At 32.9% G+C, this 17617-nt stretch overlaps 1 protein-coding gene across 1 annotated transcript in view; it reads right to left on the bottom strand.

The window, feature by feature from the left end:
• LOC115876898 (filamin-A) overlaps positions 1 to 17617 on the bottom strand; it is a 33942-nt gene that overhangs the window by 2705 nt on the left and 13620 nt on the right. The window contains exons 10-16 of the mRNA XM_030892940.1: positions 17429 to 17564; positions 14201 to 14327; positions 8533 to 9518; positions 8353 to 8461; positions 6000 to 6164; positions 5708 to 5947; positions 2187 to 2380 (exon numbers count right to left, since the gene is read on the bottom strand). Of these exons, the coding sequence (XP_030748800.1) occupies positions 2187 to 2380; positions 5708 to 5947; positions 6000 to 6164; positions 8353 to 8461; positions 8533 to 9518; positions 14201 to 14327; positions 17429 to 17564 (1957 nt within the window). The remainder of the gene's footprint in view (positions 1 to 2186; positions 2381 to 5707; positions 5948 to 5999; positions 6165 to 8352; positions 8462 to 8532; positions 9519 to 14200; positions 14328 to 17428; positions 17565 to 17617) is intronic.

Here is a 17617-nt window from a genome sequence, read left to right as displayed (position 1 = left end):
TCTGAAAAATAAAATTAATTTTTTTAAAAGGTGCTTATTAAATTTATATCTCCGAAACTAAAGTTCCAAAAGAAGTCGTCCACTATATCTAAGCAAATTCATTTACTCCACTAATAGGATAAAAAAAAAAACATTTTTGGTAAACTCTGTCTCAAGAAGTTTCTGAAAAATAAAATTAATTTTTTTAAAAGGTCCTATTAAATTTATATATCTCCGAAACTAAAAGTTCCAAAAGAGTCGTACCTATATCTACAAATTCATTTACCCAATTAGTAGATATAAAAGCATTTTGTAAACTCTGTCTCTAAATCGTTTCTGAAAAATAAAATTAATTTTTTATAAGGTGCTTTTTAAATTTATATCTCCGAAACTAAAGTTTCAAAAAGTCGTACTATATCTACAAATTCATTTACCCACTAGTAGATATAAAAAACATTTTTTTGTAAACTCTGTCTCAAATTAGTTTCTGAAAAATAAAATTAATTTTTTAAAAGGTCCGATTAAATTTATATCTCCGAAACTAAAGTTCCAAAAGAGTCGTACTATATCTACAAATTCATTTACCCACTAATAGATTAAAAAAACATTTTTTGGTAAACTCTGTCTCAAATAGTTTCTGAAAAATAAAATTAATTTTTTTAAAGGTCCTATTAAATTTATATCTCCGAAACTAAAAGGTTCCAAAAGAGTCGTACTATATCTACAAAATTCATTTACCCAATTAGTAGATATAAAAAGCATTTTGGTAAACTCTGTCTCAAATCGTTTCTGAAAAATAAAATTAATTTTTTTTATAAGGTGCTTTTTTAATTAAGATCTCAATCTCATCGAAAAGATTTAAGTCAGAGTTTTACATATATTTTGATAAATTCATTAACAGCGGCATTTCTTTTAGACTGTCAAGCGGCATTTTGGCAAATATCAGTAGTAAATAGTTTCTCAAATAAAAAATAATTTTTTTTAAAGATCCTTTTATTAATTTATATCTCCGAAACTAAAGTTTCAAAAAAGTCGTACTATATCTACAAATTCATTTACCCACTAGTAGATATAAAAAAAACATTTTTGGTAAACTCTGTCTCAAATAGTTTCTGAAAAATAAAATTAATTTTTTTTTAAAAGGTCCTTATTAAATTTATATCTCCGAAACTAAAGTTCCAAAAGAGTCGTACTATATATCTACAAATTCATTTACCCACTAATAGATATAAAAAGCATTTTGGTAAACTCTGTCTCAAATAGTTTCTGAAAAATAAAATTAATTTTTTTTAAAAAGTCCTTATTAAATTATATCTCCGAAACTAAAGTTCCAAAAAGAGTCGTACTATATCTACAAATTCATTTACCCACTAGTAGATATAAAAAGCATTTTTGGTAAACTCTGTCTCAAATCGTTTCTGAAAAATAAAATTAATTTTTTATAAGGTGCTTATTAAATTTATATCTCCGAAACTAAAGTTCCAAAAAAAGTCGTACTATATATCTACAAATTCATTTACCCAGTAGTAGGTATAAACACATTTTTAGTAATCCGTGTCTCAAAGTGTCTCATCTTTAGTTTCATAAAAATAGTAGCACGTAATAGGAAACCGGTGTATTCGACGAGAGACCCTGTAAAATACACAAAAATGGGACATCCTGTAGAAAGTATCACAAAAAATTTAATTTTATATAAATTGTGATTTTATTTTCTTGATACTTATATTTTTTTTATTGTATATTATTTGTAAATAAATCGTTTTATTTTAAGTGGTTTTATTCTTACATGTACCTATAATAAATTAATAATAAAGTTAAAAGAAAATCGGTAATACAACAAAATTAATGTTAACATTTAAAAAATATATAGATAGGTAGGTACTTAAATTGAATTCTGGTTGTCTTGACTTGAAGGTAATTATATTGATTTTTAAGTCGAAAATATAGACTTAAGTCATAAAAACGACTTAAATAACGTTAAATTGATTTAAGTCTTGTCAAAATCATTTTTGAACTTTATGTTAAAATTGACTTAAGATTTAAATCATTTTGATTTTCGAAATCACTTGAGACTTCAGTCTTTTTAAAACTGACTCGTTGCAGCTCTGCGTCACAGTGACTATTTATAAACTTGCTGAATAACCATCCACTTGTTGGTATTATTCATAGCATTTCTTTCCTATTTATAACGGTAAAGAGAGACTAACCTTTGCATCCAGGTCCCCTTTAGCGCCATTTCTGCGTACAATAAACTGAGATGGTTTGTCTGCCTGGATATACCCTTCTGGAAACTGGGCTACTTCTAATAAATGAGCATCCCCCACAGCAGGAGAAATATAAACTTTGAACGGGGAATCAGGCACATGCTCGTCGTTAAATTTCAATCCTATCCGGTATTCACCTGTAAAAAAATCATCTGCTAGAGTGGAGTTCCTTAGAAAACAACAGGGATGCGTCAATGATCTCTAAATTAACACAGAGAAGTTATTACATAACATACATGACTAATGCAAAGGTGCCAAGGGAACATGTGTTTACAAAAGGAAAAACAATTTTTAATAGTCCGGACTTACCAAATCAAGTCTTAGTTAATTTTATAGAAATTTGTATTTCACTGAATCATTGACACATCCTAGTTAAGTTGTCTTCACACTTATAAATCTGGAATCCACGAGGTTATGATTTTTTTCGAGTGCGGATCAATAGCGATCGATATTTGCGAATGAACGCTCCCCACCTTCATTTTCCGACGAATTATTTGTTCCAAACTGAATTTCCTGACACACCTTATACATCGTCTCTTACTAGGAAAACATTGACCGTGCGATGGCAAGATTATTTTCTCTCTACGCCATGTGGAAGCGAATTTTACCAACTATTAAGTACTAAGTACATGATTCAAATTCTATAATTAACTCGAAAGACTACCTTGAAGTTTTTTTTGTCACAGCTTTGAAATATGCGCGCTGTAAACTTTTGTCTGGAACAGTGCCAAATAAAATTAATTTTTATAATATCTCGCGTTTATACGCACTTTTTTTCTCCATTGTCAACAGCTATTGGAAAAATGCATTCAATAAAAAATGTCTGAATCTCTGTGACGGATTCATCTCCTCAAAAAAGTCCTGTGGGTATTTCGCTATTGCACTCAAGACTGCAAGAAAATCTACGAAATAAAATAGTTATTTTTGATAAACGCTGTTGCTTTAATCTAAAGGAGACCAACTTGTCAGCAGGGATTTGCTAATAAATTTTCCTAACGGACAAAAAAATGCTTAACGTTTCGGGAAGTATTTCTTCCCGTCGTCGGAAGCAAAAAAAAACACAAAGAACAAATAAAAAAACTATATAAAATATCTAAATACTAGTTTTTTTTTCAACAGATACGTCTACCTGGTGCGTCTCAAAAGTGTCTCTACCTCTATAACTTTTTTATTTTTTTAGATAAAAAAAAGAGATTTGGTATGTTAGTATATGACATAAATTAGGATTGATTGACGTATTGATTGTTTTCGGTCACTTCCTGTTTCACCGGAAATGACTACAACTTTTGAATTTTAAATGGCACCATCGGTATTTTTTTACTTTATTCGATAGAAAATGACACTCTGAATTGAATGACATATCATATGTCAACTTTTGACATATTCGCTCAAAAACAAATTGTATTTTAAATTTCTATATAGAGTGCCATGGCTTGATTTGATCGTCTAATGTTTTTAGTGTCTTGTCCTGGCCGGTTAAAAGATGCCGCAATCGTATTTTTAATCATATCTCAATTTTTTTAAATGGAACGAGGGTGGCTCATTAGCATAGTTAGAAAAAGCATTTTTTACGAATAATTTGATACCACATACTCGGTATTTTGAGTCAAATTGTCGTTATGAACAGCAGGTTACAATTTCAAATAAACCATATGCGCAAAAGTTGACATATGATGTCATTCTATTCAAAGTATCATTGTCGTATAAATTAAAAAAAATATAGACAGGGTGCAAAAATAGAAATTAGAAATAAGTGCAAGTATTTTAACTGGTTGTATAGTTCAACCCCAGAAACACGCCTATGAGGTTTTTTCGCGAAAAAAAAATGAAAATTCGGAATTTTTGGGAAATGTTTTTAGTTTTTAGTTAAAAAAACATAATTTCTCGATAATATGGCAACATCGGTTGTAGATTAAATTTACAAGAAAGAAAACCCAGAAAAGATCCAGTGGTTCTCAAAATTTTAGCAAAAAGTCATTTTTTTTGTCAAAATTTTCAAAGTAAAATAACTCCGTTATTTTGGACTTATTTGAAAAATGGTAAAGAAAAAATATGTTTCTTTTATCGACATCTACCACCCCTTAAAAACTTGCACTTATTTTAACTGGTAGTATATTTCGGCCTCAGAAACACGCCCATGAGGTATTTTTTGCAAGAAAAAAATTTTGAAAATTTGGAATTTATTGAAAAAAATTTGGAAATTTTTTTTAATTTTAAGTTAAAAAACACAATTTCTTGATAATATGGCAACATAGGTAGTAGCTTAAATTTACATGAAAGAAAATCCAGAAAAGATCCAGTGGTTCTCAAAATTTTAGCAAAAAATGATTTTTTTTTGGAAATTTTCAAAGTAAAATAACTCGGTTATTTTGAACTTATTTGAAAAACGGTAAAGAGAAAAAATGTTTCTTTTGGCCAGATCTACCACCCCTTAAAATATTTGCACTTATTTCTGGGACACCCTGTATATATCGAATAAAGTAAAAAAATACCGACGGTGCCATTTACATACCAAATCTCGTTGTTTAATATGAAAAAATAAAAAAGGAATAGGGGGTGAGCCACTTTTGAGACTCACCCGGTATATAAAAATAACGTCATATAAATAAATGTATTGCTCAGAAATGTGTAGAAGTAGAATGTATGGCTGGCTATATCTTCTTTGATATTAATGAACATAACATAAGTAAAACATTTAAAACAAATAAAAAATAATCATATTGGTACAACTTAACAAGTATAGCTAGAGACGTGAGAAATATAAAATAACACGGCGACCGGTGCTATCCCCAAGTCTCTTCCTATATTTGTACAACTGTACAGAATGTTTGAGGCTCTTTGCTTTTACCTCATTAAGTAATTGTTATCAAGTCGTTAATAATTAATTTTGAAATTTAACTTAATATAATGACATTTTAACAGAACATCAACGGTTTTTATAGGCGTATCTGTTGAAAAATTAAAGTGTTAAAAATTAAAGTTGTATTTAGACATTTTAAATATATTTTTTTATTTGTTCTTTGTGTTTTTCTTGGCTTCGACGACGGGAAAAGATATACTTCCCGAAACGTTAAGCATTTTTTGTACGATAGGCAAATTTGTTTATTAGTAAATCACTGCTGACAAGTGGGTCTAATTTGGATTAACGCAGCAGTGTTTACAAAAAATAATTATTGTATTGCTTAGATTTTCTTAGAGTGCAAGTGGCGAAATACTGATATATAGGACTTTTTTGAAGAAATGTTTCAAGTACCATTCCCGAAAATAATTTATTGGCAAAATGCTGGTGTAGAGATATTAATTTTATTCGAAAATATGTGATCGCTTCGTGTCACGATAAGCTGCCCGTAATTAACATCGGTTTAACACGCATTTACTATGATATTTGTAATACAAAATAATTGAAATATAGCCGTGCTCTTGCCAAATATCGGTCTCATTCATTGAGTAGTAATAAAACGTACCTGGTTCGGATACTTTGTACGAAACGTCACAAGATCCGTCCTTGCGGTCGGTAAAGTTGATCTCTGCCTTACTAGGGCCTTCCATTGAAATGGCCAATTGGCCACTTCCTGCCTCCCTGGTCCAAACATTGAATTCGTTCAGTTCACCCTGTTCACCCCTCTCTAACCCAACACCTCCAGCCTTGACCAAGTGAGCTCCGTGATCACGGTATGGACCTACAGTGAACTGGAAGGGCGATCCTGAAATTAACTCGAATAAGATGGTGATTTAAAAATTATATTATTATTATACCAGGAATATGAATGTCCTTGTATCTTACTGAGACTGTATGGACGCCCAGTTCTTTTGGAACAAAATGAACGGCATACAATCCGTCTTTGACCTCGTTAATTTCAGCATCTTCCGTTACACCACCCGGAGATGAAACAGTAGCGCTCAAATCAAAGGATGTGATACCTAAAAAACAGGAAATAAATTTAGTGCCAGAGAAATATACAAAACTATATAGAAAAAGGATTACTTTCATCTGGTCCATTAAATATACTTATATTCCAGATTAAGTTTTTTTTTGCTAAATAGATTAATTTATTTATTTAATCTGCAATTTGGCCTCAGTGCTAACGTCAAGTGCCAAGTATGTAGGGCAAAATGATTAACAGCTTGAAACTTTACTTAAAATTATAACGTGAGTTTATTTTCCCAATAATATTTCTTTTAACATAGGTTTTAAAACGACACATATTAAGAGTTTGTGCCTGCTAAGTATTTCTGCGTCTCAAGCATGTCAGGCCATATCTGATTTATGGGCGTCCTGCGCTCCGTTTTAGGGTAAAAGTATTCCTAGAAAAGCGTTCAAAATCGAACGATGATTGGTCGAAACAATTCTGTTTCGAAAAGAAAGTTTGGGAATATTACCTAATGCAGAAAAATACACGTATTCCGACGTACAGTACAGTTTTGAGTGCGGTGGCGTGAATAGTGTGTCAGTTAAAGTAAAGTTAATTAGTTAGTTAGTGCAGTGATATAAGCAGAAAGCAGGGGAGTACATCTCACTAAGTGTCGTAGTTTATTAATTAATTAGATCATGAATATTTTGATAAATATATTGATACGTTTTGTTAGATATCATTTGCGTACACATATTATTAAATATTACATTAAATAACTGCGCCGTATACATGCTAGGTCAAAATATAGAATATGAAAGTTAGATAGGGTTAGTAATTAAATAATGCGGCGGTATACCGATGCGGCAGCTACGTGAGCTTTGTTTAGATAGGCTATTGAATCTCTTTACTCTGTAGAGTCGGTGCTGTCTAGTCAGGAGGAGCGCAAGGATAGGCCCGTTAATGTTGCTTGGCAGGATCTGGGATCCCGTAATGTCATAGTAGCAGGGACGCGATTCCTCGTAATGTCGCAACGGTGTAGGGAGTAAAATCCTGGTTATCACCGGTTTTTATATTGTGCCTCTGGGCGTAACCAGATGCGGGAGCGGGACCCCGAGAGATTCAGCCGCTGTATCCGGGTCTTCTGGTTCGTCTAGACCGTGCCACGGGGGGGCGTGGACGGGGGCAAGACAGTACGTTAGTATTTGATGAGATAAGTAAATTTGTAATCAAGAGAGAGAGAGAGATTGGATAGTTCTTTTATAAAGTACCTAATTAGTTAATATGATAGCCACGTAAGCTTTAGGTGGATTAGTGAATTTCTGTTCTCAGTAGAGTTAGTACTGCTTAGCTTGAGGAAGCGCAAGGATAGGCCCGTTAATGTTGCTTGGCAGGATCTGGGATCCCGTAATGTCATAGTAGCAGGGACGCGAATCCTCGTAATGTCGCAACGTCGCACACGGCAGGGATCTGGGATTCCGTACGCCGTGTGACAACGGACATTATTATTATGTCTGGGACGGTACCTCCGGGTCTTCAGCGGCGGGAACAGGCCCCCAGGGTCCTCGAATCTCGGGATCGATATGTTGTGTTTATTCTGTTGCCCGTGCGGCTGATTACTCTGGAGTCCGCGCCATCAGGGGGTGCGTGGGCGGAAGGCCAAGCAGTGCATTTGCATAGATATGTTTGTAAATCTTGTATTGAGAGAGACAGAGATAAATTAGTCCATCTAGTAAGATAAATAGAAAATAAATAATAGGTAGTTAGGGCAAAACAATATCGGCATATAGCAGTTAAGTAGGTCGGAATTATGAACTGGACACTTATCCTTACTTTTAATTGTGACAGGTATTAAAGTACGCCTCCGCTCAGGGTCAATGCTTCAGGGATTATTTGGTGGGTCTGTGATTTATTATATATTTGCTTTCCTGACAATATAATACTTTAAAACATTTTAATTATCCTGTCACGAGTTATGGTTTTGTTAGCTGGTGAGATTGTTTATTATTTTATAAAGAAAGTAAACATGAAAAAAAAATCTTACAAAATTATTTTTAAGCCGCTGCAAAAACATTTATTTACAAGATTTTGAAGTAATGACCGCTCACATTGAATTTCGGACGTAAAATATATCTATAAAAATATAGTTTATTTTTGATGTGTATTTATTTAGCGAGGTAATGATGACATCAATGCACGCTCATCAAAATACTCTATGTAAACATACATATTTTTCTGCGCGCATCTATAATTCTTACCGGGCATCTTGAAAGTAAGCTTGCACTCGCTACCAACTTCTGTAACTGGAACTGCATCTCTTTGCCTTTGAATCTTTTCGCGTTGCCTGTTTGATCCTTCACCAGTTACCTAAAAGAATTATTGTATTTTAAATTGAATCTCACCTGGAAGTAGAAATTTAAATTTAAATAAAAACTTACTTTAACAGTAAATGGCGATCCGTCAACGTGATGATCAGCGAATTTCAGATTGACGATGTAATAGCCAGGTTCAGTGGGCTTATAAGAAATGTTAAGTGTCCCATCTGTATTGTCGTTGCATTGAATCTCAGCTTTGCTGGGCCCTTCGATGGAAAGAGACAGTCCCCCGAAACCTGCATTTCGTGTGTCGACCGTGAAAGTGTTATCTACGTGGGTTTTGCCATCTTTCAGCGCACTTCCGTGCACCTTCACTTTCTTCGAATCTCCAACTTCACGTTCGCAGACGTTTATTTTGAAAGGCGAGTTCGTAATGTGATTTCCCATCTTTTTAACGGAAACGATATGTTCGCCCACTTCTCTGGGAGTGAAAGAGATTCCAATATTTCCACTGGCGAGTTTTTTCAGGAAGCAAGGCTCCTCCAAGCCGCTGGGGGCTTGAATTGAAGCATTCAACGAGCGAATGTCGGCGTCTGTTATTTTCCCTGGCAGTGACACCTCGCTGCACGACCCAACAGAGATCTGGTTCCTCTTTCTGCCTTCTCCGGTGATTTTGGCAAAGAAGGGCGATCCTTTGATATGTTTTTCGCCGAATCGAACCGATATTTTGTATTCTCCTGGAGCTGTTGGAAGGTAAGAGACGGAGACAGTGCCATCTTTGTTGTCGTGGCAGCTGATTTCGGCCTTGCTGGGACCTTCGACGGCCATGGAAAGACCCCCATCGCCTGCACCTTTAGTGGAGATGGTAAAATTGCTAGGCTCTCCTGTGACCCCGTGAGTGAGGCCCGCGCCGTAAGCCGTGACGTAACCAGAACTAATAGAGTCCACATGGAACTTGTAGGGTGATCCTTGAACGTGTTCTCCATTGAATTTGACGGCTAATTCGTGAACGCCTTCTTCCCTAGGGTCGTACTTTATCGAAACTGTCCCGTCATGGTTGTCCTCGATTATGGGTCGGTCTAGTTTTCCGCTGGGCATTTTTACTTCGGCTGGAACGAGAAAAAAATTGTGTCAAAATAAAGAGACGCGCCGTTGTAGCGTTTGGCAGTCTGCCTGATGCCCATATTTTTATTAAGCCAAAATTAAAACTTTTTATTTTCTTGTTTTTGTTTGCGGAGGATGAACTGTGGATACCGCTTGTCACATAGATATAAACTTGTCTAAATATAGAAGTAATTTATATCGAAGTATTATGGTATTATTATTATGGAGAAAAGATTATTTTTGATTTAAAGTAAAATAAACAAGGATGTTGGTCATTCTTGAGCACATTACAGTATTTTTTCTTGAGCACATTACAGAAAATTAAAGAAAACATGAAAATATGGTTGCATTTTTTCCTAAATCCTAAAAATCTATGGTAATATAAATTCTATTTCATTCTTTGATGTTTATCATTAATTTCGATTAACGTCATATTTTTGCAGTAGTTAAAGTATCACATTTTTCGATAACTATTATAACCATTTCCGTTAGCACTGTACTAAATAAAATATGTTGTGCTTTTTTAACATTTTAAGACGGGAGTTATAAATATGACGTTAACAAAAAGTCTATCAATAACAATCTATCAAAGAATGAAAACGAAATTATATTGCCATAGAAACGCGTTTTTAATTTTAGGACTGATAAAAAATTCAACTATACAGGGTGTCCCAGAAATAAGTGCAAGTATTTTAACTGGTAGTATATAGGTTTTTTTTTGCAAAAAAAATTGAAAACTTGGAATTTTTTGAAAAAATTTTTGGAAATTTTTTTTAGTTTTAAGTTAAAAAACATAATTTTTTGATAATATGGCAACACAGGTAGTAGATTAAATTTACATAAAAGAAATTTCAAATCAAAATTTAAGCAAAAAAGCATTTTTTGTTTAAATTTTCAAAGTAAAATAACTCGGTTATATTTTGGACTTATTTGAAAAATGGTAAAGAAAAAAAATGTTTCTTTTAACAAGATCTACCTCCACTTAAAATACTTGCACTTATTTCTGGGACACCCTGTATTTTCAGTTTTTTTTAATTTTCTCTAAAACGGTATGGAAATTTGTAAAAGTATAAACGGAATTAACCATTTTAAAACAATTTTTTTATGAAAAATGCATTTTTTTATCAAAATCTCAATAATAAAAAAGCTTTTCTTTTTGTAAAGACAATCCGGGGACATAATGTATGTACTGAAAAAAGTTCGAAAAAATTACTAATTTTAAAAATTGGAATTTATAAATATTTTTTAAGGAATTATGATACTTATGAAGAACTTGTTACCGATTGAACAAAAAAAGTTAAGAATTAGAATTTCCATGTAATTCTAATTTTCATGCATTAATTTCAGCAACAATGCATGTGATAATCGTCTGTTATGCTATATCAGAGCTCTATAGTTATATTCCTGGAATATAGATCAAAAGAGAACAGCGTTATCTGACTGGAAAAAAATTGTAAAAAAACTGAGCCGGATATTTTCAACGCGCTTTTAACGAGCATGCTAAAAGAGCGCTTCCCGTTTAATTAATCGAAAAAGCTAGGACTATTTAAAGCGGCACACACAAGCCCACGGTCACTATTTTACCTTTCTGTGTATTTACAGCGAAGCACGAAAGAAACGTGATAGGAGTGAAGTCAACTCCAAAACCTTTACCACCGACTGGTAGAGACGGAACGTTCCTATAAACCACCGGATGCTCTTTTTTGTTCAGCTCCGAGTGAGTGACCTTTTTATATTTGGGGATGAAAATCCTAGTCACCTCGTTCCAAGTGGCTTGTGGAGGTTCGGGTACGTTAATCCAAGAGAACATTCTGAACGAAGAGCTTAAAACATAGTACTGGTACGGAAGAACGACAGATACGAAGTAGTGATTTGGCTACTTCGGACAAGATGTATCGAAGACTGACACTTGATGTTATGGAAAGGCTAGCAAATGTATTTGCAGCCGCACCGCTAGGGAATGTCTAAGGTGGAGATAAAATTCGATATCTAAAAATATCAAGATGCGGTTTTTCGTGTAAAAATTGCCAGTTGAAGATTCTTAATGCCGTCCGATATAAATAATATCAAGATGCGCGTGCAGTATCTTTCAGGATGCCCAATAAATCGCCGACTCGCCGTATGTACACAATAAAAAATGATATTTTTCAAGAGAAAATCGCATCTCCGGCTTAAAATACCCGTCGTACATTACGGATTAAGATATCTTGAATCCAAAAAATACTGTTGCTTAAAATATCCTCCTCGACCAAGAAAAACAAATAAAGCTGCTAAATATTTTACAGCTATACATCACCAATTATTTCAATAAATCAGATTTGTTATTATTCAACGGAAACCTGCTATACAGGGTCCGGCAATAGTGCGTCGGGCATTTGTAGCTCCTAGAATAAAAAACTTGAGAATTTTGTTTAAGTCCAAACCTAAAGTATGTACCAGGATGTATTTCAGGAAAATATTTTAACTTCTATAGGGTGGCTCAAAAAAGTGTGAGTGGACCTGGATGATTTTTTTTAAATGGAACACCCTGTATATTATTGCATTTTTGGCTTTCTTTCCGATCACTTTACATAAGTCTAAGATATGAATAAATACATTTCGATAGTTTCAGAGATATTAAAAAATAAATCAAAAATATAGATTTTTCAGCCCTTCTTAAACAAATTATTAAAAATACAAGGACTGTTCTGAAATCAAAACTATATTAGGTACTTACTTTAGATGGTCTGTACTTACTTTGCTATAAATATGAATATCGTAAATTATACAGGATGTTCAAAATTCTACGCCAAACTTTCTAAAATACAAAATAATTTTTCTTCGTTTTTTTAAATGGAACACCCTGTATATTATTTTTTCATTAGAGGGAGAATTAAAAAATGAACATTTTTCGTATTTAGAGTATTTCAAAATTTTTAACGGTTTTGCAGATATTTGCGGTTTTATATTTCATATGGCATTTTCCACAGTAAATTTTTATCAAAGCCACCTAATGATTTTTATCTCTTATTTTACCATTGAAAGCGCCATATGAAATAATACTGCGTGTATCTGCGAAACCGGTAAGAATTTTGAAATACTCTAAATACAAAAAATGTTCATTTTTAAACTCTCCATCTAATAAACAAATAATATACAGGGTGTTCCATTTAAAAAAACAAAGAAAAAATATTTTATATTTTAGAAAGTTTGGCGTAGAATATTGAACATCTTGTAGGATTTACGATTACCATATTTATAGCAAAGTAAGAATAGACCATCTAAAGTAAATACCTAATATAGTTTTGATTTCAGAACAGTTCTTGTATTTTTAATAATTTTTTTAAGAAGGGCTGAAAAATATATATTTTTGAACTATCGAAATATATTTATTTATATCTTAGGTGTATGTAAAGTGATCTGAAAGGAATCCAAAAATGCAATAATATACAGGGTGTTCCGTTTAAAAAAAATCATCCAGGTCCACTGACACTTTTTTGAGCCACCCTATAGAAGTTAAAATATTTTCCTGAAATATATCCTGGTATATACTTTAGGTTTGCACTAAAACAAAATTCTCAAGTATTTTATTCTATGAGCTACAGATGCCCGACGCACTATTGCCGGACCCTGTATATCTCTGGCTTATTTTAAGAAAAAATGTTTAGAAATATAAATCCATAGAATTTAAAAAGGGTATATTTCCAAAATAGAAAGTAAAGAAAATAGGAAATAGTAGGAGAATATATACAGGGAGACGCAGAAATAAGTGCAACTATTTTAACCGGTTGTAGTATATTGCGGTCTCAGAAACACGCCTATGAGGTATTTTTTGCGAAAAAAAGTTTTTGAAAATTTGGAATTTTTTTTTAGTTTTAGGAAACATAATTTCTTGATAATATGGCAACATAGGTAGTAGTTTAAATTTACATGAAAGAAAATCCAGAAAAGATCCAGTGGTTCTCAAAATTTTAGCAAAAAATCATTTTTTTTTCAACAGTAAAATAACGGTAAAGAGAAAAAAATTTTCTTTTGACCAGATCTGCCACCCCTTAAAATACTTGCACTTATTTCTGGGTTACCCTGTATATATTGGGTATAACTAATACACAGCTCGGGATCTCTACTACCAGAAATCAACAGGAGAATTAAATTAGCATTACTTACGGAAGAAATTCAATCATATTCAACAATCTAGAATGCCACTTTATCTATAGAAGAAAACATTCGACTAATGTGTACTACCAGTCATGACCTATGCATGCGAAACCTAACACTTAAAACGGACATTATAAGGAAACTACAGGTTGCACAACGCTCAATGGAGCGAAATATGCTGGGAATAACCAAGAAACACTGTAAAAGAATAGAGTGGATACGAAAAAAGATCCAGTTAATAAATTTTATCAGCAGAATCAATTCCCTCAGACTTGGGCCCGCTTAGTCAACAATGGACAACAATAGGCTCAATTACAAAGAGTGTATCTAAATATGTGAGTGAGGCTACACCATAATTGGAAATGGTCGAATAAGCTGAAAATGATGATGACATTTCCAAAAGAATTACACCACAAAAAACAAACTATTTTTCGTATTTATTTCAGGACTTTTTGTAGTTTTAGATATCCGAACTCTTGTGCTAATTCTTTTAAGTAAATTGCCATCTGCAATTAAATTTTTAACTGCTTTATGTTCATCTAATACTGACCTGTGACGTGCCCCCCTGTGCTTGGCAAAGGAATGTTATCTAAATTGACCGCCCTGTATTTTTTCTTCTCCGATGTTTTGCTTTGACTGACGCTGCTTTGCTCGGTTTTGCTCACCGATTCTTCAGCCTGCAATAAATCTTACATCAATATCAACAGGACATCGTTCGATTGGTTTTAATATGTTGAAGCCGAGCCAAATCCAAATAACAGAATATTATTTTATGTGTATCCCGCCGCGAAAATGATACCAAGCGTTAAGCTTCGCCAGTGTTGTTTATTCAAAAGCGAACAGTCTTCGTTTGGAATTTTTATTTGACAATAAACACATCGGAAAATGCGAAATTAGAACTGGTCTTTATATATTTAAAGTCGAAAATATGTTACATATATACAGGGCACAGCGCAAATAATTTAGTCATAATTACAGTCCGTAAATTATTTTTCCACTCCAGTTCTTCTCACCTAGAACTAAAATTGGATTGCAGGAGATATTTTCATTTGATATATTAAGAGCAGGTGGAATGTACTATATTTATTACCAGCCCGGACTGTTTTTAATATGATAGAAACGGCAATCATAAAAATTTTAATGACATCCCATGTCGCTAATGCAGATTAGAAAAAACGCCGATTCGCGCCGAACAAGAAATCGAAATAATTTGGCTCGGGACTGTATCATGCCATTAATCAACCATAACGAAATGTGAATAAATTCATCATAAAACTATTATGAATAATATCCAGACATTTTTCAAGCTCAAATCTACGCGCAAGTAATATTTTATCCTGTTTTTTCTTTTCGATCTTTTTTCTCAAATAATGACATATAGAGGACTTCCCTAATCGACAGTGGCAGTTGGTTTTAATACGATAGATGTTTACTAACATATTTTGCCAAACGGTAGAGATGTTAGATAGGTTTTCCCTTCTGGCCCAATGCTGTTCAAATCCACCTTCATTAGCCGATGTAAATATTCTTTTTTATTTCGTTTAATAGAAGATTGGCTTTTGTCCAGCTGCCTTCTGGCTAGTAATTAAAAGTAAAAATTAATTTCCTTCGCATGATTCGTTAAATTTGTATTTAAAAACAGCGCACTTTACAAAAAAATCTCGCTTACTGATTTTAGTATCTGCTAAAATATAGATCCATAAACATGTACAATCTATTATTGTTTGCAACTATGCCAAAATATTTTTTTAACACACGCAAAATATAATATTTTAACAAAAATCTATTAAATATGAACTTGTTTATTTTGCGACGATTATTTACAATAAGGCTAAGATAAATATAGATGCAATTCTATAAATAAATGTAGCAAAAGCTAGATGTTGCCTTAAGATAGAAAAAAAAATCAAATAATTGTTATTTTTTTAAAGGTCTAAAATTTTTCGTAAAGAAAAAAACAGCGGCTAGAAAGTGTTACCTTTTTCTTTAATAAGAAGGCAGTAAAGCTAAGTGAACACTATATGAACATACCTCCTTGTTGGAGCGCACTAATAGGCCACAAGATCAAAGACAATTAAATTATATGCATATGAAAATTTCGAAAAGCCGGTGGGTGAGGACAAGAGATCGGGCGTTTTCGAATCAGTTCGGGCGCTATAATTTTGTCAAAAATAGAGCTCAAGTAAAGGAACAAGAAAGAAGTCAAGGAACTGTTCCAGGATACGGAGAATGGTTACAGTCCGCATCGTAAAAGAGACCGTATTTGCGATTGAAAAAAATATATGTATATTATGTATACGTTCGAAGAATTATGATATAAATTAGATTTAGACAGGTGCGCTTAGAGGCGGCATCGTATGTCTTGGAGACGCCAAAAATCATCGTTAAGCTAGAAAATCAAATTTAACAGGACCGCACTTAATCATATTCATGTAGAGAAAAAAATCTAGTCAGGACGCATAAAAAACTGGTAGAAAGTTGAAGACGAAAGCGTAGAGCTGCCATCGGAACATTGAAAAATATGTTTACAAATAAAATTTACAGTTTTCTGTAAATTTATACTTTTTCTGTAAATTTAAATTTTTCTGTAAATTGCATGCGAAATATACTACCCAACAAGACAACGACGTCTCGGCATCCTGTTCGTTACTCGGCAGTTAAAAGGTAGCGTTGTTCTCTGTTCATCAGAGATTAGCCTTTTTTAGCCGATTACAAACTTAAGCCATATGTAATTTGCATAACAGGCTGCATAGACGGATTTTCACGTTACATTATCTGGTTGAAAGCTGGTCCAAATACCAGTGTCTGTCGATAATTATCATTTTATGACTCTTCTGAATAACTGGCGTACAACGGAGATCGATGGGAGCTGCTCGCAGAATAATGCACCACTTAAAACACACAAACTTACACTTTTTCTGTAAATTCTAAATTTATGCTTTTTCTGTAAATTTACACTTGTAAATATACGCATAAGAAGCGTATATTTACAATTTACACTTTTTCTGTAAATTCTAAATATACGCTTCTTATGCGTATATTTACAAGTATAAATTAACAGAAAAAGCGTAAATTTAGAATTTACAGAAAAAGTGTAACTTTACAGAAAAAGTGTAAATTTTTCTAAAATATTTTTCAATGTTGCGATGGCCGCTCTACGCTTTCATATGAAGAAGATCTTTTGTGGTTTAAAAAAATGGGATGGATTGCATATTTAATTCTTTGAATTTTAGTCGGTACATTTGATGAGGTTATCTATATTTTGCCGAAATAATATAAGTTAGTCAGGTCCAGTCCTGGATTATTTATGTTCAGAATTTTAATTCGCTGGCCCGTTCACCAGCCAAATTTTCGGAATGTTACATTGAACACAAAGTGCGAAATAATTTCCAACTTGTAATGCTATTTAGTATATTTGTTTCTTAATAAATAATTAGTGAATTATTAATAGATGTACATAAGATATTGTGTTCTTAATATAACACATGACATCTAAACTAATAAAATTAGTAATTGTGATTTTTTCTTAATAAAACATGCACACAATCACGTATTTACTGTAAGACCGATTTGAAATATGTCACGTGCGCATTAATAATACTAATTCGAAGCCTGTTTTATATATAGTTTGAAAGCAGGAAATATCAAAAATGAAATAATAAAGTAAATAGAAATGTTTATGTTGGATAGAGTCGTTTGATATTTTCCAGGAATTTTCACAGTATGTTTTTCTATAAGTTGTCTATTTATATTGAAAACTATTATTAATTGTTCTTACCATAAAAGTGTAAAAACCACCAGGAACCGTTTGTCCACCAAATTTAATATTAATTGTATATTCACCAGCATCTTCTACCTTATAAAATATGCTTACAGTTCCATCACCGTTGTCAACGATATTGATATCTAGATCGCTGCAAAGGGAAAAGTGATTTTATCACAGTTTCAGTAAGTTAATGAAAATACT

This window comes from Sitophilus oryzae, unplaced genomic scaffold (genome assembly GCF_002938485.1).
Source record: "Sitophilus oryzae breed Bouriz unplaced genomic scaffold, Soryzae_2.0 scaffold_1440_pilon_pilon, whole genome shotgun sequence".
Classification (NCBI taxonomy): Eukaryota; Metazoa; Arthropoda; class Insecta; order Coleoptera; family Curculionidae; genus Sitophilus; species Sitophilus oryzae.
Note: the sequence above shows the minus strand (reverse complement) of the source record. Positions and strands in the feature narration are given on the sequence as shown.